This window comes from Clinocottus analis, unplaced genomic scaffold (assembly GCF_023055335.1).
Source record: "Clinocottus analis isolate CAN_PGR_092001 unplaced genomic scaffold, fCliAna1.0.p SCAF_3, whole genome shotgun sequence".
Taxonomy (NCBI): domain Eukaryota; kingdom Metazoa; phylum Chordata; class Actinopteri; order Perciformes; family Cottidae; genus Clinocottus; species Clinocottus analis.
Genome location: NW_027176042.1, coordinates 14926720 through 14953888, shown reverse-complemented (window position 1 = coordinate 14953888; position 27169 = coordinate 14926720). Strand labels below are relative to the sequence as shown.

Below are 27169 nucleotides of genomic sequence, written 5' to 3'. Positions count from 1 at the left end.
TTACTCTCGTCGAGTTCACTGCTCTATCTTCAGTTTTGAAGCCTCCCACAAAGGTGCATTTTGCATTAATTATGGAGGAATAGTTCCACAAGTCATCTGAAGTTGACTAGGCAGTAATACAAGATGTTATGCTTTGCTGTGTAATATCTGTGTACAATCATATAAATGAGCTTTATTATATGAGCATGTTATGTAGTGTATGATATATATATATATATATATATATATATACACATATATATATATACACACATATATATATATATATATATATATATATATATATATATATATATATATATATATATATATATATATATATATATATATATATATATATATATATGTATACACACACACACACACACACACACACACACACACACACATGCTGGATTATGCTTCCTCAGTGATTCATCCTCATCATTCTGGTCCGGCAGGAGGCCAGCGTACAACCCTCGACTGACACCATGATCAGGGGAGCCTTGTAGAATTAGTGCCCTTCGTACCAGTGTTTGTGAAAAGATGATTTTGGAATCTATTTCTAAAACTACTGTCAGTGGGATGCAAACTGGGGTTGCCAACGTCTGACATGGATATTTGTAGTAATTAAATAAACCTTTAGAAATAACTGTATAAACTGACCTTTCGTCTGTGATGTGACACCATTATATTTTAGGAAATTATGGTGAGAGATTACAGGCTTGATCATTTTGAAACTTTTCCCTTGGTATTCAAGGGAAAAGCTGTTGTTCAGAACAAATGCAGTGGTTTCATTGTGTACACTATGCTAGTTGAGATGGAAGCTGTCATACAGTGCTAAAAGAAGTGTATATTCTACCACCACGTTCTTGCTTGTTAGCATGCATGGTGGAGTGTGGGTGGGGTAGTGCGTGTGTGTCAGGTTGCTATTTTCTGACAAACTTCCCAGTTTACTGTGTAAGATGAATCAGGCATCATCTAGTGCAATGGATTTTGGGGACATTCTGCTCCTATGTGACTACTGCATGTTCATGTTTATGTTATAGTGCTACCACAGCAGCTGGTGCAAGTGACAGGCAAAAAGAGGCACCTAGGGTAAATTTAGGAGGACCAGTAGAGGGAGGAACAAGCATGCAACAGGGTGAGGATAATGTTTTGAACCTGAGTTATTTGGTGGCTACGAGGCAGGAACCGATCTGACTTCTTAAGTCCCGATATGATACCTGGGCTTTCGGTATTGGCCGATACAAAGTACTTGTCCGATAACGGTGTTTTTTTTCCGTGATACAAAATGTAACACATAAAAACAGAACATTATATTAACTGAATTGTTTTTAAAACAAATCTTTAAAATTAAGAGGAAGTACAATACAAGTGGAACCTGAAACAGCTTTTGGATATATTGCCATGGTATTCAGAAATCCTACTGCATCCACATTAGCTGTGCTAAAGTATAACATGGCTGCAGACCTTTTTTTAAATATGAAAACATTTTATTTCTAAAACATTAATCCACCCAAAAAGAAGAGTTTTATGTATTATCTACCATGTTCAACAAGCAACATTGCATTCTGTGATGCTCTTGCTTTTGTTGGTTGGTTGGTTGGTTGTTTAGCACTGATTTTCCACTCAAGGAAACTCACTCATGTGAATAAGCCTGATAAGAGAGCCATGAATAAATAAGTGCTCAAAGCCAACCCAATCCATTAGCTGTCAGCCAATTATACACTTTAAAATTAGGGATTTGTGATACTTTTTTTGACTGTAAGATTGTTATTATTATTAACACATCCTTACTGTATTCAAATCCTCTTTAACCAATACTAAATGTGTATTTATTGTATTTTGAGCGGCCAGAATAAGGAATTGATGCTTAAATATATATTATATCTGGTTTCAATGTGTAATTCCCTGATCCTGCAAGCCTTACTAATATAATTTTCATACATTTTTCCTTTAGATCCTGGCCATTATCTCCATCCTCTTCATCGTGCTCTCCACAATTGCCTTGTCTCTGAACACCCTTCCAGAGCTGCAGGACACGGATGAGTTTGGCCAGTCTTCAGACAACCCACAACTGGCCCATGTGGAAGCTGTGTGTATTGCCTGGTTTACCATGGAGTACCTGCTTCGCTTCCTCTCTTCCCCCAACAAGTGGAAGTTCTTTAAGGGTCCTTTGAATGTCATTGACCTGTTGGCCATCTTGCCATACTACGTCACCATCTTCTTGACAGAATCCAACAAGAGTGTTCTGCAATTTCAAAACGTTCGACGTGTGGTTCAGATTTTTCGGATCATGCGTATCCTACGTATTCTTAAGCTGGCTCGTCACTCCACGGGTCTTCAGTCTCTAGGCTTCACTCTTAGGAGGAGTTACAATGAGCTGGGCCTACTTATTCTTTTCCTGGCTATGGGCATCATGATCTTCTCCAGTCTTGTGTTCTTTGCTGAAAAGGACGAGGAGGATACAAAGTTTAAAAGCATCCCAGCTTCTTTCTGGTGGGCCACTATTACTATGACCACAGTAGGCTATGGAGATATTTACCCAAAAACTTTACTGGGAAAGATAGTGGGGGGGTTGTGCTGCATAGCTGGAGTGCTTGTGATTGCCCTCCCAATTCCCATTATTGTAAATAACTTCTCTGAATTCTACAAGGAGCAGAAGAGGCAGGAAAAAGCACTTAAACGAAGAGAGGCCCTGGAGAGGGCAAAGAGAAATGGTAGCATTGTCTCAATGAACTTGAAAGAAGCATTTGCTCGTAGTGCCGAACTGATGGATGTGGTGGTAGAGAAGAGTGAGAGGCCCCATGACAACCATCTCTCTCCAAGCCGGTGGAAATGGACCCCTAAGAGAGCTGCATCAGAGACAAGCTCAAACCATTCCTTCAATGCTCAGGAGCTATGCTCTCCCAACAAGGAACGAGAAACCAGTCCCCAAAGGCTAAATGTTCAGAAGCTTGAGGAGATGTACAACCAGATGGCCAAGACACAATCCCAGCCAAATCTCAATGCTAAAGAGAGGGGTTCCAAAATTAGCAAACAGAGAGATGAGATAGAGCTGGGGGCCATCCAAGATCACGGGCCACGTGTAATAGGAGCCAGAGAAGTGGGGGACATGAAAAGCTTGTCCAGCATAGACAGCTACATCAGTTGTGCTACAGACTTCCAGGAGAATCCACGCTACCCTCATAGTCCAGCAATGGACCTTGGTCTTCAGGAAAGCGACAGGTTCTCCCACAGTCCGGCTACAGCCTTCTCCCAGCACGGCAGTGCAAAATCAGGCCAAAAAAACATCAGGGAGCGTGAGCCCATTCTGACTCCTGTGTCTGTCACAAAGCCCTCATGCACAGAAAATACACGGAGATTCTTCTTTTCTGGCAAAAGTCTTATCCCCAAAGGAGGCTGTCACAATGAGGGGGGGTCAGGCCTGTCCCCTTTTTCAGACAGCTCAGTCATGTCAGACCATTCTCTATTAAGCCCTGAAGTTTCTGTCTACACCACTGCCAGCAGCAGAACTCCACCAAAGTCCCCAGAGAGCACTACCCTGGCTGCAACTGTCTTCACTTTTCACGACTCCTCCATCAGCAAATACATCGACGCCGATACAGATGATGACGAACACCTCCGCGACCTCTCTGATGTCAGTCCTTCAGAGCGTCTTTTGTGTGGTTCAAGCCCAAAACGGAGCATCAATTATCAGAAAGGCTGCAACCATTTAGAAGCAGCCCAAAAAATTCTAGGCCAGAACTGCCTATTCCCCATTGAAGGGATTCGTGGGGTGGCTCATGAGAATCACGTAGGACCCGAAATGGCGCGAAGACCAAAGGTTGAGAGGGGGCGTCAAAATGCTTTGGATAAAAGCCTCTGAAGTACAAGTGCAACAGAAACAAACAGGAAAATGAGGCCAGAGTGTTTGGGACGAAAACACCAGACAAACTTAAAACACTCTAGAAAAAGGAAGCGCAAGAGACAAAAGGTCTCGCCGAAACATTTTACAAATTACCCGAGCATGCCGTTGGGCACTAAGCTCAGGGTCAACATGTGTGGTGAATACTCTGGGAGAAAAACACTACTAATTTGGAGAATGTCACTGCCCCTTCTTCAACTCCTATTAGTGGTATAACACACAACAAAAGCACTCCCAGGTAGCCAACAGGTCTGTTCACAGATCCACGTGGAAGCGGAGGCATCAGACAAATTGATACGTGGTTATAACTGGTGTAACCAGACTGAATGATGGTTTTAGCGGGACACGGATTTCTCTATACTCTCTAAGTAAAACAAATCCCTGCTGCCCACTATCCCATTACTGAGTCCCAATTAATTTTGTAGTCATAGAGATATAGGAGAGGACCTAGAAGCCTATAAGCTACTTACTTGTGCCCTCCATTCCCAAAACTGGCCTTAGTCATTTACATTTGTAGGGTGTGCATAGCTGCATATACTGTAAGTGTGTGTGTGTGTGTGTGTGTGTGTGTGTGTGTGTGTGTGTGTGTGTGTGTGTGTGTATGCGTGTGCGTGTGTGCGTGTGTGTGTGTGTGTGTGCGCATGTTGCGAGTGAGTGTGAATGTTGATGGGTGATCTAATGGTAATTCTTACACACTCTTGAGATTGTCTTACCTGATTTATTTTTATATAGCCTAGATAAGAGAAAGTTAATTATAGAAATGTGTGATTTGCTAGTCTGCTGTGTCATATGTGAAGAGTAATCCTGTGTAAGGTTCAATGTTGTGGCACAGAGGCTGCAGTTGTTGGAGGCTCTGGCCCATCATCATTAGAAGGAGTGCTCTTTCTTAAACAGTGTTTCGCTATCCCCCATCTTATCGTGTCATGGTCAGAATGGCCAAAACTTCCAAATCTTGACCAGTGAATATTGTCTTTGTACCTCAGTATAATCTTTTAAGGGATAGTAGCGGACCAAGAATCTTTGAAATGGGGTAACATAAGAGCCAGAAGTAATAAGCTTGATAGCTGAATAAAGCACACATGTATGAAGCATGCAAGCACCCAACCGGTCAACTTACAATAACATAAGAGGGTTATAAAATGAAACATATGAAAATCCTCACATATATTTTTTTTTATGTTTAACATATATGTTTACTTACATGAACTTTAGATTTCAGTAACAGACGTTCCGCATGCATTGGCCTCCCTTTGACCAACACAAAAGTGTCCAAAGGCATCACACTCCGATAATGGAATATACGTGTATTTAAAACAAGAGAGTTTTCCATCTCGTCCTTGTTCCTTTAATCCTCAAAATAACTTTTAATGGCACTAACTATACACCGCCAGGTTAACTTTACCATGAATCATTTGTAAATGCCTGGCCTGATGAAACCCATGCATGAGCTCACACCCCTGGTACATAGAAAGGTTTGAAAGACAATTTTTTAAGATACATAGATACACCTTAGTCTCCATGGTGACAGCAGCTGTTGCTAAAGGCTGGCCGCAGCTCAGCAACGATTTGTTAATTGGGGCGGGAAGATCTGATTGCATGTAACGTATGTTCCACACATATACGAGAACGCACACATAGGCATGCACCCATTAAGTAACAGTATGCAGTCACATGTTAGCAGAGCCACTCCTCACTGTGCATATTTACGAGTACTGTGTAAAAGCAACATTATGATGTAAGGACCTTGTACGTTGTTATGTTTATGTCTAAAATCTCTGTAGCATTTCATAAATACTACAATTTCCCTGAACGTATTCTCTATTATCTGTTTACATTTTGACATAGCAAAGAGAAACAGTCTTAAATATCACTGATAATTAAACATATTACGTGAATTACCATACACAGAATATAGGCAGACAAAAGTGCTGTATTTTAACCATAAACCTAACCTTAAAATTGTGAAATAAAACATATATTAAGATTGACTTCATAGACCAAGTCAATATGAGCACAGTTGGTATAATGTATTAAGAACCCGCTGTTCCTCCCTCGACCCCCAAATCCAATTTTGAATGTGAAGCTAAAACATTTTTGTAATACCTTTAAAAAACTCAGGAGCAGGTATGTCTTAAGTCACAGTAACTTTCTCTGATGTTAAGACATGCAGCGAAGACGACCCCCACTGCCGATAAACCAATTATCCAAGAAAATGGACCAAACTGTAAAAGCTTCCTGAAACACGTATAATGGTGAAAGATATAAATAATATAAATCATTGCACTAGTATATGTTGAGTAAAATGTTCGTCAAAAGAAGATGATGGACATGTGTATTTTCGTGTTGTTGTTCAGAGTCTAATCACAAACACTGATTTCATTTCCTGTTTTAATCACAGAGTTGAGCCATTTCATATTGTTCTCCCATCGCGAGAGGAGCTGAGGTGTGAAAGGAATAGCAATGACTGCGAGCGGCAGAGGGAACCATGTGTGAGACAGCAGTGAAGCCAGGGCATTAAAGCTGCGTCGCTGCCGCTTAATGGGAAAGAATGAGCTGCATGTCGGGGACCTGCTTCTGTTCCCTCATGTTTCATCTGCAGTTCTGACTACCATGCAGCCGTAACACATTGTTGCAATCTAATCATATGAGATTTTAGGATGCATGTTAGGTTACTGCTGAGAAGAAAGGGATGGGAGGCACACTTTATCTTCACACGCTCCTTTTTTTTTTATTGAAGAGAAATAATGAATCTGATATCTATTTATTGTCTTTTGTCGCACATTTGCTAATAATAGAGGCTAGGTTCACACAAAAAAGGTCACTCTCAAAGAGATCTTAAACTTAAATATTGTCTGCAAAGAAGAATTACCAAATAATTGATGGTATTTTATTTATGAGAAAATGTCCTACACAACAATTAACTGCAAAAAAAAAAAAATACTTTCAAGGTTCCCCAAAAACGTGTTGTGCCTGAATGCTCCTTCGGTTATAATCATACATTAATTAATTATTCCCACAATAAACATCTTCATATTACTTTACAAGGTTGAAGTGGTCGAGGTTCAATTACACAACAAACAGATGATGCACATGCACACTTGGTTGATTACATTTAATTCTCTTTTGGTTAAACGACATCAGTCTTAACAAGGGAAACCTTTGGTTCAACAGCTGGATGTTAGTTTGATTACGTTTTCACTGCATATTTATCTTTATCTTATGGAAAGTCAAGGCCAATGTATGCCATCATCTTTTACCCTGTCACACTTGAATGTTCATGGAGATTTAAAAGTGTTTTCTTTATTTGTAAAGAAACACATTTCTGTCGGTCTTCGGAGTCCATTTCAGCAGTCAAAAAATGTAAATTAATTACATTTTCTACATTAAGATTACAAGAATTCAGATCACACAACTACTCAAGAATCAACATTGGGGCTTCTGTCCCACCATTTAGGTTTTCTATATTACACACTGAGTTCAAGAATTGTACTTAAGTAAAAGTACTGGTACTATGAACACATTTTAAACATGTAAGACTAGAAAATACATTGCATTAAATGTCAACTTCTGCACAGGTAGAACATCCGCAAGAACACCCTTTAAGCCCATACCAACAGATGGCACTCTGCAGGCTGTGCATACAACTGATTTATCAGTTTGAAACTGCCTTCCTTGACCTAGCCTTACAAGAGTGCAACAAAGCAACAAAGTGAAACTCAAGACAACTTGACAAAAACATTCTCGACAATAAATAAAAACAGTAGTAGAATAAAACATCACAGTGTGGACATGTAACGTTAAAACAGCAAAGACTGCACAGTTTTGTCACACTGAAAAGCACGCACACTCACAACAACCACATGGTTTTTAATGTTCTCGTCTGGAAAGTTCTCTGGAAAGTTCTCGTGATACTCACTTGTCAGCGTTGAAACTATTCTCGTCGGTCCCATCGGGCAGAACGTCCTCACACGGACAATAAAGGTTCCTCAGTGAGTGCAGATCGAAATCGCACCTGGAGATTCTGACATGTTATCCAATGTGTTACATCGGTTTTAATTAGTGTCCACGCGCTGTTGCATTAATGTTTGCACTGTTGCAATAATTCATGTTGCATTAAACTATTCATTAATTAGGATAGATGCAACAATGTTTGAACTATGCCTAGGTACTGTAATACTGCTCAATATAACCACACCTCATGTGATCCCTATACTTTGATGGTGATTAAAGTTCTAGCCCCAGGCCGCCGCCCGTGAGTCAGGCCCGTGAACGCAAACATGTATGAGGTCATCATTTCCGGGGTGAAGAATGTCTCCTCTCTGGAGCTCCGCCCCCCTGCAGAGGCAGACTCACCTGCAGCTTCCTCTCTGCTGCAGCTGCTGAGTGATATATGTGGTTTCGTCTGTTCCAATGTCACACAGTTCATCAGGACTTCATCACGTGACGTTATGTGTTTACCCTGTAACGGAAACGACTTGAAATGTAGTATGATACTTGTGAAACATAGTAGGCTAGGCTAGCTAAGTAAAAGTAAAATTACAGATTAAAAAAGAAAATTGGAAAAAGCTATGGTCACATTAACGAGAGTAAATGTATTTCATTACTCCCCCCCACTCCCACTCGGAGGACCACGTTTCGCCGAAATATCTTCAATAATGATGACAATCAATATTCCATGAACAGACAGCAAGTATTATTTGAGATAATTTAAATTTATTTTTGGCGAGATGCTACGCAAATACGCACCCATGACCATACACAGAAATCGTGAAACTGGTGATAGTGGCAGTATGTTAAGCTTTTAGACAAGGTCTTAGAAAAGAAACATCAAACATGATGTTGTGCTTTCATACATGACTGTGATACTGTGAATAATTCAAAAAACTAAATATTAATTGTTTTTCTGTCCTGAATTTCCAAGGGAGCCAATCGAGTAGTCTTTAAGACCTTTTAATTTCACTTGAAGTAATTTAAAGGAACCATCATGCTTTATGAAGAAAACACAATCAAGTATCTTGTTTTATTTCTCATTTATTGATACAAACTAAGAGCACAGATTCTCAAACTTTTCAATAACAAGGCTCCCAAATGCGTTTTTTTTTTTTTTTTTTGTAACTTATAATAGAACTTGGTTGTCACGTTAGTTAATACATTTAACTGTTAAAAGGTTCAGGTCTTTTTCATTTTCTGTTGGAACCCCACAGGGCTCTTTCCCAGGATGTGGTACTTTCCAATCCCAGTGAGAAGCACTGCTTTAGCAAGTATAGCCCGATTCCACATACTCTGGATCTAACACTGTATTACAGGGTTGGGGTCGATTCAGGATGCCTTGATGGATTAAAACGCAAATCACACAAGAACCAGTATTACAGCATAAGACTAAAAAAACCTAGTACAAATTAAAAACATAAACTTATACATTAACTTCATTTCTTTCTATGTTTTAAGCTCTCAGTGAAATTGACCCCAACCTTGCCTAAGCCATCAGTCTTTATAAAGTACACTATTTCCAGGGAATTGAAAAAAGATATTTGAACGACCTTTGCCAGCTCTTATACAATGTTGTTTGTAGGTCCCGAGGCTGTCTGTTTTGTAAAAAACAAAACTCATTTTTACCTGTTGACTTTCTATGCTGTTGTTTCTGTATAAATGTTCTGTTGTTCAGTGCATGTTGTAACTTTGGCGTTGTGACTGGTTGTGATTCACACAGAGCCAGTTCTTGTCACGTAAAAAAAAAAGAAACTGTCTCAATGTCCGAAGATATTTCTATTTCTTAATAAGACAAGCAACATTTCCCTTGGATGACTAAAATGAAATAAATCAAATCACTTTACATTTTGATTAGGGATTTCTGACTTTCATTTTACTGGCAATTCGCAGTTTTTGATGCTAACCAAAAAAGGAATAGGTGATATGAAAGCTTTGGTTGGGCAGTGAGGACAATAAATGTATTATATTCTGTTAAGAAAAGTATTTTCACTGGCACAAACTCAGCCACATTAATTAAATGTTTACATGTAGTTGCACTAATCTGGAGAAGAAGGTACAACACTAGTCTGAGTAAACATGGAGAGGAGGAGGTTAGATAAAGAGGAAGCTGTGAGCTGTTGGGCAGGAACAGGCCTCCAGCCTCCCCACACGCCTCCACACGCCCCGACATCGAGGGTTTCCCACCGCCTGCCACTGGAGAGACTGTCTTCTGCAGGAATCATGGAGGGAGGAAGGAGTTAGTGGTCACGAGAGCTCTCTTTTAATTCAAGAGATAAACAATGGTGCCCTCTAGTGGTCGTCCTCATTGACACCAATCAGATCTAAGAGGCGCTTCGCAACTGATCCATGTCTATCCATAAATGTGCCTCTTAAATGCAGACACAAAAGGTAGAATGTTGAATGTGATTTGGAATGAAATGTGGAGTTTTGGACCTCTGGTAAGGCCATGGAGTGGTTTGCTCAGAGTGGGTCCTTGTTTTATTTTGTCACATACCAAATGCACGCCATACACATTCATGCCAACGGTGTCCCACTATTCCACAATCTACTGGTGGTGGCAATGCTGCAGTATATGCAGCGATGTGTAAACAAAAGAAGAAAAGATGAAGACTTCTTCCTGCTATATAAGGGTTTAAACAATGGAAGATCAGCTCTGCAAAGGTTGTATGAGGAAAGAAGTGCATTCATCACTTTTGCCAGGGATCCACACTGTGTGAGACACACTTAATGTAAACATAACTTTTATTTGGTTAGATAAAAACGCCACTGAGAACCTTTAAGCCATGTCTATAAATGGACTGCTCTCAAAAACTACATGGTTAATTGCAAAGAGTTTTTTTTTTAAAATCATATGGCGTAATCATTGTTTACATAGCAATGCAAGTACAGAAAATTAGAAATGTTTTAGGTTTGCATTTTTATGCGCTAGTTTTCCTATTACAAGTATATATTTAAAGGTTAAATTCATTTTGTTTGTAGAGAAGATATAATGTCATGGTTGAATAAACCTTTGGCTGGGCTTTAAAAACAAATACCTTCTATCTCTTTTAACATTTCCTGAACAACACAAACCTAAATTTGTGAAGCTTTATGAATAAAAAAATGTTAGCTGACATTTTTTTTGTCACATTTAAATGGCCTTATTTCTTTATTTTGTAATCATGGTGGAAAAAAAAGCAAGTTGTGATGTGACAATGTTTTCACTCAGGTAGCATTCTCATAAGTTTAGGTGGCACATTCTCCGTTCTTTACCTGCCCTCTTCCTTTTCCTCTCCGTCTCCGGCACAATGCGTCTGTCCAGCAGCAAGAGCAGGCGGTTGGCACTCGACACACACATAGTGCCCCTCCCTCAGGTGCTGCATCCACTGGGTGTGTGGACCAGAACTCTGTTGGCATCCTTTAGTCAGAGAGGTCAACTGAAACTGGACACAATATCTATTTGACACACACACACACACACAAACCAAATTCAGAGTAAATACATATTGAAAATACATGCTAACATATCAAAGGCAACTGAACTTGGTACCCTATAATGTCACTGTTGCCGTGGATGTCTCTTTTCTTCCTAGCATTGCCATAGCCGCCCGTGATAATCAGTGCTGGAACTGCAGAAGAAGATGATGAGAACATCACATGTGACCATATGTTGAAGTACTAATATATTTAAAGTGAACATGTGCTGGGAAAATGCTCATGAACGTGAGATGCTCTGGTGTGAAACAGCCTGAGAAGCTGAAAGAAACAGATTTACACATGCGCTTCATCAGATGGTTTTAAAATGTAGTGCTGATACTACTACAGATGTCTTAAGACCCCGCACATCCGTATCCCTGTCACTCTTTTACATCAAAACAGACAACTTCAGATGTCATATAGTGTTATCACAATTTTGAATAACCTTGTTTACCATATTTACTCTTAATATTTTTTTTTAACAGGATTAAGTTATTCCACTGAGTGTCGGAGAATAATGTGATGATCACACAGATGTGCGGAAGGATCTATGTAGAGTTTTCTCACCAAGTGGGTTGTGACAGTTCCCTTGCTGGGACCAGTACTCTGCACAGCCGGCCTGCTCCTCCAGATTGGGACACGGTCTACCTGCGTTGAGTGGCTGCTGCAGGATCGTCCTGCTCCTCCTGCGGACTGTGGCCCTGCAGGGCTCAGCACAGCCGGACCACTCGGTCCACTCACTCACCACGCAGGACAGCGCTGACAGGGAAGAGACGGAGTACATTCACCCAAAGAAAACACGCAAGCTCACATTTCTTCTCTATACCCTCTTATAAATAATGTGGAAGAAAAGTCAGATAACTGAAAAAGAATGTTTAAAATAGATGTGTAATTCTAATCAATAGATCAGAGCATTCCAGCGACATTGTAGACATCGAGTAAATATGATGGTCTCACAGCCAATTTGGCTTTTCGTACAAAGTATTAAGTTTTGTTTTTAATGTAATTGCATCAGTTTGGTTAGACCTACGTTTATCCTGGTGTAGACTGCATGATAAAGGCTTTTTTATTGAGACTTCAAAACTAATGTCAACATGACACTGTTCTGAAATAGATGACATTGAATTCAATATTTGATAAAGAGAGGTTTTTTTGGAAGCACCAACCCACCTGGGCAGGCTGTCTTATAGTCGTGGCAGCAGTCCAGAGTGGAGACACAGGCTTGGTCGCAGTAGCAGGGCCCATAAAACCGGTCAGACCTCCATCCTTTGCTGATGCACGACGGGTCCCGCCCGGTGCAACATACACCTGTTTCCCGACAGCCCGACTGACACGGACCGACGAGGAACAAAGAGACGCCGAGACAAACCAAGGACACAGAACTGCTCCTCCCGACTGTCATCACAACAGGTAATGCTCTATTATAAGGCAACAATGTAATGGATGGAGCAATAATCCCAGTCTGAAGTTATTCACTAGTTTAAAACCAACGTTTCAAAGTACTGCCCTGTTGAAGTACTAAGTGTTAATATTAACTCACGCCTAACATGTGTGAGCTGAGGCACTGATCAGTGAGTTGGAAGTTATTCTTGTGTCAACTCTGTACCTCTTAAAGGAACAGTTGACCGTTGTAGAAAAGGTAAAGTGTTAGACTGGACTAGGAACAGATTGATTAGACAAACTTTAAATTAGACATATTCGACTTAATTAATCTATGAAACATTAATGTTACAATCACAGGACTTTACAGTTAATTTGCTGAAACAGAGTAAAAAGTATGATGTAGAATCTCATTTTTTCATGCATTTGCATGACATTTCACGAAAATAAAGTAAAGAAAGTAAAATATGTAGAAAAAACTACCTTCACTTGCAAAACAGTAAAATATATCTATGTTCGCTTCGTGTCACTGTCACTCTTTCTCTCTCCGTATGTTGGCAGCCAGCTTCCCAGGCCAACGTGTGCCTCAACATGTGAAAACAGTGGATTAATGAAACTCTTGTGGCTGAGGTCATTCATGCGAAAGAACAACAATGTGGACAGTGCAGGCTTACACTTGAACTAAGATTTCCAGTAGCCTTCTACTGTGAGTGTCCAGGGAGAAGATGGGAACAGAAATAGGACTGAGCTGAAAGATTACACTGCTCAAAACACCACAAACTCAAGTTTAGGACTTGAGCGAAACACATACAGACACAGTGAACAAGCATTACCAGAACAGTCGTAGAGCCGTTTCCCTACATGTGGCCCTACCTTGTGGCCCCTACAAAACAGCTCCATTAAACAGACGGTCAGCACTAACTGGATATACAACTAATAAACACCAATCACCCCTCTCTCCTGTTCTTATTAAGTATTTACCTTCTCTTCTTCTCTTTTTTCAGGAAACTTGAATATTTACTTTTCAAAATAATATTAGTCTTAACTTCTAAAGCAGTTCCCACAACAACATGATTACATGTTTGTTTACATTTAGACAATACATTGTGCTTTAAAAGTTGCATAGATTCGATTAAATCAGACAGAAATAGCCCAGTGCTGAGAAAACCCTACAGTCAAACATTGTTACGGCACATCCAACAGGATAACTGGCAGGCAAACAATCAGATACAGATCCACATTGGATCCATATCACAGCCAGATTTAGGGCACTTGCTTTCTTGCTGTTATGCAACAAGTCACAATAGGGCAACATTCTTGGCAGTATTTAAACTAAACTCATTTTAAATCATTGGCCTATTTCTGTACATAAATTCTGGGTTTAAAAAAGAAAACATGAAGACACAGAAGACCTTTGCGTTACTGCCGGTAATATCAGCTTAGATGCAACAATAAATGGAGGTGGTCATGGTGTAGTATTAGCTCTCTCAAGCTAGGGAATTTTAATTCATGATTTATAAAACATGCAAATAGCCCATATGCCAACACAGGGACTAAACAAGGCTGGCAGTGTTCACCAAAAAAGAAAAGAAAACGTAACACACAACTCGCAGCATTCTTGGCACATAAGTAACAGAGATTTCCAGTTCAAGTTAACATAATCTCCTTATGTTCTTATTTAATATGATCGTGAGGCAGGGGTAGAGCTGGGACTAAAGTGTGTCTTGAATCAAAAATGTAAACTTCATCTGACTGCTTATCTATAACTTTGCCGTGATGCAGCTGTGCTAACATCTGAACAACTGCACTTATGCACAAGATGTCTGGGAGCCAATAAGGTACTCAATTCATTCTCATTTTCTCACTTTTCTAGTATTACTTAATAAAATACTATTACATGAATAGATAACATATACAGAGGTAAATATATACATAACATATGCATTAGTTCTAGTACAGTTGAGGCTGGATTCACATACAAACTGCCTTTTGAGTGCAGTAGATAGTAATGGGGCCTTGAACTAATAGAAACTAAAGATGAAAAAACACAAAGTTGTCCCATTTAATGTCTTCCCCTCAATGTGAACATGCACAGCTTCTGTCTTCTGTTTATACTGAGAAGAGATAAACTAATAGTGTTTGTTTACACATATGATGCAGATATTTATATTGATAAAGGTACATTTTTCACATAGTTATTTCTCATATAGTATTTCAATAGAATTTCACATGTACAGTATGTGCAAGCTGTTAACTTTTTAACAAGTATGTGCTTCAAGAATCTTTAACTCAATGTGATGCCGTCTGGCTATTTGTCTCAGTAATGGTTAAAAAACATTCACAACTGGCTTCAACAGTGATTTCATTAGGAGCTCAAGGTATTTCCTCTAATCTGGGAGGAGAGGGTTTAAATACACCATGGATGGAGGCTGCGGGTCACAGAAGGAGGGAAACTCCAGCCTGTCTGCATCTTTTTCACTACCACGATCTAACTTTTTTTGTGTGAAGTGTAATCCACCGTAGGCTGCTGATCAAGACCATCAGCAGTAAAGGAGTTCAACATGATTTTCCTCATGGACCTCCAGATGATGCTGCTGGATGTGATCTACTTCATCCTGCGCAACTCTGTTCGCATTATCCTGCGCCCGCGCACCAAGCCCATCGATGGAGAGCTGGTGCTGATCACCGGAGCAGGCGGCGGCCTGGGTCGTCTCTTTGCTCAGGAATTCACCAAGCACGGGGCGGAGGTGGTGCTGTGGGACATAAGCAGCGGTCCCAACCAGCAGACAGCCCAGCTGGTGCGTGAGATGGGGGGTAAGGCGTACACTTACACGGTGGACGTGACCGACAGAGATGATGTGTATCGCAGCGCAGAGCTTGTGCGAAAGGACTTAGGCCGGGACGTCACAATGCTGGTGAACAACGCTGGAGTGGTGGCTGGGGAGCGCATGTTAGACTGTCCTGATGAACTGATCGAGAGGACCATGAAAGTCAACTGCCATGCCCTCTTCTGGGTGAGAACGCTTTAGTCAAACTAAAATGTGTGCGACAGTTCATCAATCAGACAAGATCCTTTCGCTCAGACATGAAGTCCAGCTGCTAATGACGTATTACATTGTACTAAATGTCCTATTACCTGGCAGACAGAAGAGGCTTTATGTATTCATTTGTATGTTAGTTTGGACCCAATACTCAGGATGAAACTTTGTATTAATCTGCTCATCCAGAATAATAATTGCTTCTCTATTTATGGGGAGTAAACTGTGTTCATATTGAACAATCAGTCTCTTTTGTTGGAAGTCACATGAGTGAAGTTGTATGTGACCAGACATATTTGATTGTGAGTCAGTATTAGTAAATACTATATCAACAAAAGATAACGCGCTAACCATCAAAACAGTCTGTCTGTGCAGTGTCATGTTTTATTAAATTGTCATTCTGAGGCCATCCTCAGTGGATATTTAGCAGCAAATCACTATACATATGTTATACGGTCAAGACCATGAGCACTTCTGGGTGAAATTCAGCCATTGATCAGCTTATGTTTAACTGAATGTTGAACACTACTCGTGCTTCATCAGAAACACATCATATGAGATTTTAATAAAATATAAAGCTGCAGACATAGACTGTTTACATGGGGTGCCACTTTCTCCATTGTGCTCCCTCATTATTAAACACTTAAATTTATCAAACTCAAATCTGGCAGGTTTTTCAGGAGGTACTTTCTAAGTCAAACACAATAATTTAGCACAGACGGAAATTTTGAAAGTTGGAAATGAAGCTTTTGGTTTTCCCAATGTACAAGCTTTTCAACATCAGCTGCTAAACAGAGCAGCTTATTGTGCACAGACCAACACATGACAACACATATTGGGTTAATAACTTTATCCCCTTCACACCATGGAGCGTAAATCCTCTTTATATGAAGCTGCTTGAAAACATAAGCTTCCTTCATATTGAGCAACACTTAAGTCATATAAACACTACATGGTTTGTTGCATCACATGTTGCAATCTAACAATGTGTGTGTGTGTGTGTGTGTGTGTGTGTGTGTGTGTGTGTGTGTGTGTGTGTGTGTGTGTGTGTGTGTGTGTGTGTGTGTGTGTATAATGCCTCAGACAGTGAAGGCCTTCCTCCCTCAGATGAAGGCCCAGAATCATGGACACATCGTGACCATCGCCAGCGTCCTCGGTCTCTTCAGCACAGCTTGTGTCGAGGTGAACCGGGGAGGGACAACACACACACACACACACACACACACACACACACACACACACACACTCACATGCACACACACACACACACACACACACAGAGTTGCATTCTTTCTCTCACTCTTCACTCTGAGTCAGCAAATAAATAACCAAATTAAAATGTGTATCACAAAAACAGCTGTCTGAGCAGGTCTGAAATCTTCAATGGAAGTTTTGATTTTTGTTTGAGACAGGATTACTGTGCCAGTAAGTTTGCTGCAGTGGGCTTCCACGAGTCTCTGGCACACGAGCTGCTGGCTGACGAGGTTGAAGGAGTGAAGACGACCCTTGTGTGCCCTTACATTGTAGACACAGGCATGTTTGAAGGCTGCAAGATACGGTATGTAAACACAACTTTTACATAGTTCCTAATTCAATCAAATCCTTTCATTAAATGCTATTTCCTAGCACGTGAATGGGGCGGATTCAACCCAACCAACAGACACACCATATACCCTGCATTCTGTTGTTGCGTTTGCTTTGAAAACTAAATTATTCAAGACTTCCTGGCTTGCTTCTGTTCCTCTAGGTTTAGGTTTACAATGTATGTTCTTGCAGTACTGGTTATAAACACATTGAAGTCCATATGCTGAACTAAATTCCTGTTGACTGCTGTACAGATTACAGCACATGAATATGGTTGAATGGACTTTGCATGCTGCTGCATGTGGCTGCTCTTGTTTGGGTTTGCTGTCAAAATGCTAAATACCAACTCATAAGTGACAGCCTGCTTGTCCTTGGACGCCCCCACTAGGGAGGAAGTGGAACTGTTCTTACCTCCTCTGCAGCCGCAGTACTGTGTCGAGCAGGCCATGAACGCCATCCTGATAGACCAACCATTAGTGTGCATCCCCCGCCTCACATACCTGCCTTTCCTCTGCAGAGCGTAAGAGCCAAGCTACACCTTCATTTGAACCAGAGACAATTTGCAAGTGTTCGCAGCTGACGTTCAGTATTTTCTGTTCCTTTTCAGAATGTTGCCATGGGAATCAAATGTGGTTACGTATCGTTTCATGGGGTCCGACAAGTGCATGTACCCTTTCATTGACAGCAAGAAGAAACAAACATCGAATGGCTCTGTTAAGGTTGTATAGTTGTACTTAAGTACAGTTAAGACAACTTTTGGGAGTCAAACCCTTCAAATTGAAATCAAATGTCCTTTAAAAGTAAATATAAATCTTTCAGCTTGTGTGGACCGTAGTGGGCCAAACTGCCCAGCTACAGGCAGGAGTAAGATCTTAAGATCTGATCTTGAGAAGGATCATTCAGAAGTGTGTGCTAGATGGCCGCTCAGCCAAGTGGTCATCAGCATCCGCATAAACATTTTAGCAATGTTCAGATGAAGATTAGTCACTTTCAACCACACACTACCGTACAGGGACTGAATCCTGAGCCAGCCAAAAGGGGAATTGGAGTGACTTTAAAATATGTAATTTAATAATGTACCAGAATATTGTGCGGTCTTATATTCACGTAAAATAAAATGATTGAAAACCACTACTACTACTACTGAGACCAAGTGATTTGTGTGCTTGTGTTCTTTTATGTTTTAACAAGGCATAAAAATCAGCATGAAGAGTAATAATGCTGATGAAGGTAAAAATCTAAGCATGTTAGCAGCAAATAAAAGTGAAGCTAATATCAAAAGACAACATAGATACAATAACAAGTAATGACAGTGCACAACTATTTTCATGTAAGTATGACTAATGAAGCATTTCCTTCAACATAATGCATGAACGTACCGTTTAAAATGTCTCATCATAGTCAATACATCCCAGAATTATAAAGTTTAAATGCACACACACACACAAATAATTATGAAGCTCATTATGATGGCTAATAAATATAAAAGTGATCATGAAATCTAAGTTCTGATATGAATCAGAACTTAGACTTGATAGGAAGAATCCCTATCAGAATTGATCAAACTTAAATGATACACAAGCATGCATTGAACCCTATGGCTGAGCCATATTTGAGCAATATATATATATACCTTCATTAATATATTAATAATACATTTAACAATATGGCAAATGCATAATAAATAACATCTTAAATAATGAAATTGTTGTTCAATACAATCAATTGTGTTCAACATTTACACCACAACAGATACAAGTTGATGCATTATAATACATTTTTCAACAACTACAAGATAACATCACCTTTTCTGTTATTGGCAGGTGAAGAAAAAGACGAGACAACCAAAGTCTTTGTTTTGTGCACGTATGCACGTAAGTTTAATTACCATGGGCAAAGGAGAAAGAAGAGAGGTTGACATAAGGGAGGGAAGTGGAGTATTGGAGAAACTGACGCAACAGGGATGTGTCCCCGTTCACACACGGCAGAGACAACTTCACATTACATCACGCGCTACATTTAGTCACAAATGCTTCCCGGCCCTACATGGTGATGTCAGTAACACTTCATTTGTGGTTGTTGATATAAAGCACTCTAGGAAAATCAACAGAGGTTCGTCAGCTGCACCCGAGACAAAGAAGAGGTCCAAACCTTGGCAAGAGCTTGTTTAATGAACTACTACCTCAGTGGGGGGATGAAATGAAAAAGTCTTCAAAATAAGAATTAGAAATTCACACAACGGAAAAAAAATGTTTTAGGCAAAACAGAAAAGAATTCACAGTTAATTGCTTCTTCTTGAAGTAAAGCCCCAACTCATTGACTAGGATGCAGCTACCTTTTCTACAAAGCAACAAAATAAATACTGTGTACAATTAAACAAAATCAAGCGAAGGAACCTATTTTTTCCCCGTCAATCTTGTTTAACTGTGAACATTTGGGAACGATGAATATGAGGAGTGATGGTTTAGAGTCTACAGGGCCTGAAGCTTCCTGTAGCCTGCTACAACTAATAACAGTGTCTGAGTTTTCTCTAGTGCTTTTACAGACAACCGAGCCGGATCATCTAAACCGTGCCATCCAGGGTCTGCGTCAATGTGCTTGAGTTAGCCTGTTTGAGGTGCAGGTCACCCTCCATTTCCTGCTTGCCACACCTGTAGAAAATAAGACACAGGCAGTGTCACCGTTAACAGATAATCAGTCCCAAAATATTCCCTTCATGGCTATGTTTACATGCACCAGTGTTAGGTCCTCCTAATGTATGCAATGTCAAGTATGAATCCCATAGAAGTATTTATCTGTGTGCTGAATAAAATGATCCGATAAAAGGGTCCTGTTTACACAACAATCAGAAAAAAACATGCAAAACAGCAACTTTATCCCTTGATCATGGGCCACGATGAATGCTTGAAACTGTTGCTAGCTTACAGCCAAGCTTTTTTAATGAGCCTATACTAGAACCAGAGTTATTAAGCAAAAGCCAAGCCTTTATCGGTTTGTATTCCGAAAATAAATAGATTATCTCCCAAGATTCTCTGGGAAACATGAAGGACTTGGAAAATTAGCAGAGCCCAAACAACATGTCCTTTTTATTGCTGATTGAAGTGTTTACATGAGGCATTTTTATTCTTAGTACTCATGATGGTTATTAGCAAAATAAAAGGCGCGTTGTGACAGCTTACCGAGAGACTGGTCCATTTCCTGTCCTTTCACTTGACTGCAGGTCCCACTCTGAGAGCAACTTCAATATATTCAATGCGGCCTGAAGAGTGAAGAACAAACAGTACAGGTTACTGCAGTGGCAGAAGAAGGATTACAAAAATCTCAATAAGATCCTGTGGGATGCATATCTGTTGTCTATTGTTGTCTATGGTGTTGGGCTACAGCTATCGATTTCTTAAATTATAGAGTAGTCTACCGATTATTCTATTGGAGAAATACTAAGTTAACAAAAGAGAAAATAAGACATAACAAATTGGTATCCGTTTTAGAATGATCAACATTTGTATTGCGTAAATTGCATTAAATAATGTAATCTTTCTATAATAAAAACACATAAAGTGGATTAAAGTGCCACCGTCTAGCAAGAATTATTTCCACCACCATAAAGTCAATTATAAACGCGTTATCTTTTTACAATGCTATTGTCATATATAGTGGTTATTTGGATAAAAATACACAATTCAAACGATTATTAAATAAATGATTTGATATCAAATAGAAATGAAATTTTGGCACTAGTGTTAGGAAGTTAAACATGTCATAATTTCCTCTGTAGTATCTATTTTAAATTCTGAAAACATCTTTAAACGACTTTTTATAATAAAGTTTTTGCCAAAAAAAAAACACATTTCACTATAATAATATTTTAATTTTACCTTAGCTCTGTTGTTTAGGCCAGCAGGAGTGTGGGGCCACCCGCCGCTAACAGCTAACATTAACCAGCTCCTCTTCGGCATTTGCATCAATTTTTTTTTGTAATCAAGTAAATTTAAGTTTCTTGAGGAATTGATTCAGCCCTAACATGGTGTGTGTTGTCTTATTATGCCAGAAATTTAAAAAAAAAAAAAAAAAAAAAAAAAATCTACTAGATAATAAAATAATCACAATTATTTTTTTTGTAGAACGTGGAAAATGACACGGTGTAAAATACTCCTTCCTGCTATGTTATCATTGGATAATGTTATAGTGAGTTCATTTGATGAAACCTCGTCACCAAGCTAAACAAATTTCAGCCGTGATTTAACTGAACATTGTCACACAATAACTGATACTGTAGAAGGTTACAAACAGTTTGTATGTTTTTAGCATTTTGTTCCTTTTGGTTATTTGATCGTTCTTGTGGCGACAACATACTCTCACATTTCCAATTTGGGCTGTAAAGTCATCTCTTTTCTGACAGCTGGTAGAGTTCACAGACAATGTTATTCCTTGCGGGTTGTTAAAAGAGTATTAAACAGGAACAATACTTCTTTTTTTTAAAACTCACCATATCATGACAGGATTCTACATCTTTCCCGATCCCATGGCTGATGAGCGGTGGTTGAAAGGAGCAGTTAATGAGTGATACAAACTCATTTTTATTATTTTTGGGAAAATCTTTGTATTCCACCTGCAAGCAAATAAAATGTCAATTAATTAACTTATTTTTGTCTAAATCAAATACATGCACCAAAATGGTCTCATTGAATTCACCAAAGAACATGCTCGTTACCTGCAGGCTTTGCACCGATGCAAGAAAGCCGAGCTGTTCTGAAGGCCTGGTGAGGGGTCCGTGTGGAAGTTGGTTCAGACTATTTTTGTTCTTAAGGATAGTCTCAGCAGTCAGTGATGTCCCTGCGTAAAGCAGCTCGTTGGCAATCATGGCAGTGATTGTGGCCTTGCCAGGGTTGGGTACAGCTCGACTGTAGTCCTTAGCCTGGCATGCGTGGAAAGCTCCGACTGCTTGAGCCACTTCGGGGACCATGGGCAGGATACCTGCAGGCAGCTGCTGGTGGCTCATGTAAGGCAGGCGGAAGTCCTCCTCCTTGGAACCTTCAAAGAAAAAGCACACATTTTAAAAGGAGCAATAGCACAACAGAAATAATTACACACTGCCCACTGCCAAATATTTTAGTTCAGTAGATCTACGATCACTTACTCAATGCCGCCTCCTCTCCAGAGCCAGGCTCAAAAAAGGTCACTTTGCGTCCATCTCCAGGTTTTTTCACTGGGGCCTAAATATTACAAAACCGTTAAAGATGGAATGAAGGTTTGTCACAGATATCAAATATTTCTTGTCTGCCATGTTCACTAGACTTGTCAAAAGGTGTCATCGTACCTTTTCATCTGTTTTAAGTGCAGGTTTTGGAGGCTGAGGCTGAGGCACTTTATAGCCCAAGAGCTCCAGCATTTTCTCTGCTGCATTCCTCTTGGCCACCTTCTTACTAGGTCCCATTCCCTCAGCGGTCTCGCCGCACACTGTGACCTGTACCACCAAACATCCAGCGATCACAGAGATAGATCACAGTGGGTGAGAAACCAACAAAGAAAGGCAAAGAAGAACATAAACAGATGTTGTACAAGTCATGATAACGAGCTGCCTTCCTCGCTGTTGAGTCACCTGCATGACGAACTCCCTGCGCCGAGGTAGACCTCTCTCTGTCACCATGCTGTACTCTGGTTCCTTCTCCTTCTTGGCCTGCTGGATCTGAGCCAGGCGGCTGATGGGATTCATTCCCTGGCCATATTCTGGGCTGGTCTGAAGCTGTTGGCGTGACAAATTCATTACTTAATGAAGAGTCCTTAGGTCTATACTGAATATACTTACTGCAGCTCACCGGTTACATTACCTTAATGATGGATTTTGTTTTCTTTTTGATGCGTGGCAGTGTCTTTTCCACACTGGGTATATGGGGTAGCCTCCTCAACTCCCCCAGCACTGCAGCTGCTGCAAGCTTCTTGGCAATTTTTTTACTCTTTCCTTCGCCCTCTCCAGGGAACTCCCCAACTGTAACGCGCACTACAAAACTCTTCATATGGGGAGGGCCTTCTTCCTTTAAAACCTGGAAAACCACAGGAACATTTGGGTCCTATTAATGAACTGGAAAATTAACTGATCTATGTTGTGCCATTTTTTTTTACATACTGTATCACTGAACATATTGCTATACACATTTTATAAAAGGAAATGCATAAATCACCTCAAAGTTGACAGGTAAATTGCGTTTCAGTGCAATTTCAAACACTTGACTGATTTCTGATTTGTTGAGATTCTCCTCCTCGGGCTCTCCATTCATCTGTCGAAAACGATATTAAAGAAAGAAATGCCTAAATAAAATGTACAATGTCTTTCTAGCACTATTTCATGCATGTGCGCTTCTTTTCTTACCACTGGTAACTGTTGCAATATTGGCTCCTTATGAAGAACTTTTAAGGCCTTAGCAGCAGCTTCATGTTTTGCCAACTGCCGCGTACGTCCCTTCCCAATAAACTGCTGGCCTCCGATGGAAAGCTCCATATGGTATATCATTGGTCCCACAGGAGGAAATGGGTAATAGTACCTGGACATAATTAAAAAATAAAATATCTCAATATCAAACTTCATTAAAAAAATCCATAATCAGAACCAAAATGGAAGAATGTCCTCTTTTCTTAAGAAACTCACTGTTGCATAGAGCGCTGGTAAGGTGCTGGAGCCCGGACGTTGTAATTGAAGTTTGGTGGTCTCATCCCCGGATATGGGTCGATGGGTTTATACATAGGCTTTTTACCAAGCTTCATACATAGTGCATTTAACTCCATGGTGTGTGTCATGCCATCTGCTGTAAGGTCAGCACAAAGAAAACCAACAAACCACAGACAGAAAACTATGCATGAGAAAAGTCTTCCCGGGTAAGTGGTAACACACATTAGAAAGAGACTGCAACAGAGCCAGTGGGATGAGCCCACCTGGGTTCTTGCCTGTGTTGCGGGGCGTTCTCACGGTGGGTTTGGGAAGCGTTGTCTCAGTGAGGGCAGATTCAGCAGCAGAATGCTGGGCTTTCTTGATGCTGGTCCCCTCTGCCTCCCAGTGCTGATCTCCCAGTGTGAGCCCAACTGAGAAAATCTGACAGACACAAGAGACAAGAAATACAAAAGATTGGCCATCACTACGGCAAGAACTTGTGACACCATACAACAGCATTGCTTGTCTGTAAAAATGACTCTGAACGTACCTTGGAGTGAGCTGGTCCTTGCTCACACAGCAGCTTATACTCCGGTTGAATCTTGTTGAAACGGGCTAACTCATTCACCAAACACATGGGGGTCTTCTCTTTAGGGTTTGCCATGTTAGATACTATGACAAAGAAAAAATAAGATCCAAAATACTCACAACCAAGCAAACAGATATGATCATGAATACTAAAATAAAAAGGCTGCTCTTAGTCGCAAAGTCTGACAAATTCACAGAGTCTTAAAAAGACGAACAGGTCTCCATGGACCTTTTAAAAGCAAGAAGCGTACAATCCTAAATATTTGAAATACAAATGACTAGAGCCCACCAAAGGTTAGTGGCTCAAAAAAAGCAAACACATGCTTATAACAAACCTGTGGTATTATAGGGAGTGACTGAGCCTGCAGGGAGAGCCGAGCTCCTGATGGGCTGGCTCGCACTCTCCGAGGGAAGGGTGCCTGAAGAACAGGGGATGCTGTAGCAGGGCTGCGCCTGCCCCAGCTGCAGTGGGGCAGAGGGAGCAGACATGGGGCTAGCCGGGCACTGAAACTGGAGCTGGGACATCTTCGTTGGAATAGCTTTAGTTTATCTTAGGCTGAGGTCAAGATGAGAGCTTTGTAGTGCAGCAATGGTGAATGCCGAAGTGGGAGGAACTGTTGACTGAGGAAGTCTGAATGAAAGCTCTGCCTGGAAAGTCAAGATATAAGATAAGTAACTAAGATGTGCACATTTCTACATGGGAAGAAAATATTCATCATGCTGAAAAAAATGCACCGTCACAGATACTGTGGTGTTGCCTGACAAACATAAACAACCACATTCACATCTATGGAGAATGTAGTTTCCAAATTACTGAACTTGCATTTGTCTGGATTGTGGGAGGAAATCAATGATGAGATGGAGACAACGTACAAAATGTAGTTATTTTTGCACCCTCGATACGTTTTGCACCTTTAATCATTACAATTCTTAATCTGAAGATATGAATTTTGCCATGTGCTAAAAATACTAAATTGCCTTAATCGTTTAAGGTTACAATAATCCATTAACATGATTTTCTAGACAGACGATAGTAAAAAGCACAATGAAGACCAGAAAAAAGCATAATAGTTTTATCATCTTATGATAAAAAAAGGAGCTGTCTGAATGAACATTCAAATAATTGTGTCTTTTTTTGCTCTGGGTTCTGCTTTATTGTCATTGCTCAACGTTACAGATTATGCCTATCCTTTTAGATTTATTTAACATATTAAGATATTACATCTATGGAAATAGTGACAGACTGTATTATGTGTATTATGAGTTAATGTTATTTGTTCCACTGTTTACAGATTACTTAATTTACCACAAGCTAAATTAAAATGACAGCGGTGCATGACCATCACAATTGTGTATTGACTTAAATATGAACAACATGCAGGTCTCATAAAACTGTATAATATGTATAGTCATGCATGTGTCATAGGGAGGGATCTGTGTGCAGGGTCCCAACACAGGACGAAGCGTCTCCAACATTAAAGGAGTCTTCCTTCATCAGTCACAACCAAACAATGTAGTAATGCGACGTGTTGACAAGAGCAAACCCATTCACCACCAACCCCTGTGAGCCCCAGCTGTGTCCCCAACACGTTACAGTACGTTTCCCCGGCTGTCAACACAAACTCTTTGTATGGGTTGTGTGCTCATCAAAAGGTTGGGAGGTGTCTGTCACAGTCTGGGTGTTGTGGGGCCCTCGGCTCCCTCTCTCACTGCGATGTAATTAAAAAGCCAATCAACTGATTTTAACACGTAGCTCGTGCTACGAAATATAATGAAAATAGACGTAGCTACATATTAGTTTAAAGTCAATTTCAACATGCCATTTTATTTAAAAGATTAACCAGCAAGCTAGCGAGCTGTTACAATGTGGAGCTTCGTTTTTCTCACATCTTTGGGCTCGAATAGACCACAATGAGTGTGAACATGTCTCTACAGCAGACTCTAGTGAGGAGGACACCAACAAGCTCTAAATAAAATTAGTTTTTACTTTTATTTAGGCCGACAGAAAGCTTTGGTAGGCTTCACCAGAGGACCATGTTAGCACACTAGCTCACTGGGTGCAGGGGGAGGTGGACATGATGGGACATCCTCCACACGCAACGTTGGCTACAAGGATGGCAGCAATGGTGTCTCCGGAAAGAAGCACTCATAACCCGTTAGCTGCAGCACTTGACATTACTGCTACTTCATTTAAAGGCTCGTAATATTTCCCAGGGAGACCCGGAAAGAACCGGCGAAATGGCTCGCTAGCTAGCGTTAGCCCACCCCGACACCCCCTCCTCGACAAGTCGCTGCCAAAAAAATAAACCTCACCTCGTCCGTTCCTTCTGTCGTTTAAAGTTACTCCATGTTACTACACGTCGGCTCACTAGCGTTTGCTTTCGCTAACGGTCAGTTAGAAGAGTCAGTCTGTGTTGTTTATATATCAAAATGCGGGCGGTGAGGAGGTGGACATTGGGAGAGCAGGGCAAACACTAAAGAGAATGGCTCTACCTTGAGTCTCTCTTCGGGAAGTGACATCAACGCAGAGGAAGTGCTTCCAAAATAATGCAGGATTAACTGGTGAAGAGATATCACTGTTTTCATAGTGTCGCAAATCCA

General features: G+C 40.4%; 4 protein-coding genes across 7 annotated transcripts in view; 2 read left to right on the top strand and 2 right to left on the bottom strand.

The window, feature by feature from the left end:
• Nucleotides 1-10856, top strand: part of kcnb1 (potassium voltage-gated channel, Shab-related subfamily, member 1) — a 30669-nt gene extending 19813 nt beyond the window's left edge. For both annotated transcript variants that reach the window (XM_068594169.1, XM_068594168.1), the window contains exon 3: nucleotides 1943-10856. In XM_068594169.1, the coding sequence (XP_068450270.1) occupies nucleotides 1943-3850 (1908 nt within the window). In that variant the 3' untranslated portion in view covers nucleotides 3851-10856. The remainder of the gene's footprint in view (nucleotides 1-1942) is intronic.
• Nucleotides 9920-12749, bottom strand: si:dkey-7k24.5 (somatomedin-B and thrombospondin type-1 domain-containing protein). Its single transcript, XM_068594174.1, has 5 exons — nucleotides 12506-12749; nucleotides 11903-12094; nucleotides 11409-11487; nucleotides 11132-11314; nucleotides 9920-10088 (listed from the first exon to the last, which is right to left on the bottom strand). Exons 1-5 carry the CDS (start codon nucleotides 12735-12737, stop codon nucleotides 9971-9973), a joined length of 804 nt encoding a protein of 267 aa, XP_068450275.1. The 5' UTR covers nucleotides 12738-12749; the 3' UTR covers nucleotides 9920-9970.
• Nucleotides 12750-15191: 2442 nt separating this feature from the next.
• rdh20 (retinol dehydrogenase 20) lies at nucleotides 15192-18362 on the top strand. The gene is made up of 5 exons (XM_068594597.1): nucleotides 15192-15729; nucleotides 16837-16935; nucleotides 17166-17311; nucleotides 17726-17857; nucleotides 17945-18362. Exons 1-5 carry the CDS (start codon nucleotides 15277-15279, stop codon nucleotides 18063-18065), a joined length of 951 nt encoding a protein of 316 aa, XP_068450698.1. The 5' UTR covers nucleotides 15192-15276; the 3' UTR covers nucleotides 18066-18362.
• An 827-nt stretch (nucleotides 18363-19189) lies between these two features.
• Nucleotides 19190-27081, bottom strand: stau1 (staufen double-stranded RNA binding protein 1). 3 transcript variants are annotated; one of them, XM_068594797.1, is made up of 15 exons: nucleotides 26882-27081; nucleotides 24904-25216; nucleotides 24531-24652; nucleotides 24265-24421; nucleotides 23981-24137; nucleotides 23705-23876; nucleotides 23517-23612; nucleotides 23166-23378; nucleotides 22937-23080; nucleotides 22655-22801; nucleotides 22475-22550; nucleotides 22049-22368; nucleotides 21824-21946; nucleotides 20517-20596; nucleotides 19190-19988 (listed from the first exon to the last, which is right to left on the bottom strand). In XM_068594797.1, the coding sequence occupies exons 2-15, from the start codon at nucleotides 25091-25093 to the stop codon at nucleotides 19901-19903; spliced, it is 2085 nt and encodes a 694-aa protein (XP_068450898.1). In that variant the 5' UTR covers nucleotides 25094-25216; nucleotides 26882-27081; the 3' UTR covers nucleotides 19190-19900. The 3 variants fall into 3 exon arrangements, with proteins under 3 accessions (XP_068450898.1, XP_068450899.1, XP_068450900.1); XM_068594798.1 differs by having other exon boundaries at nucleotides 23981-24134; XM_068594799.1 differs by having other exon boundaries at nucleotides 24277-24421.
• Nucleotides 27082-27169: the final 88 nt, after the last annotated feature.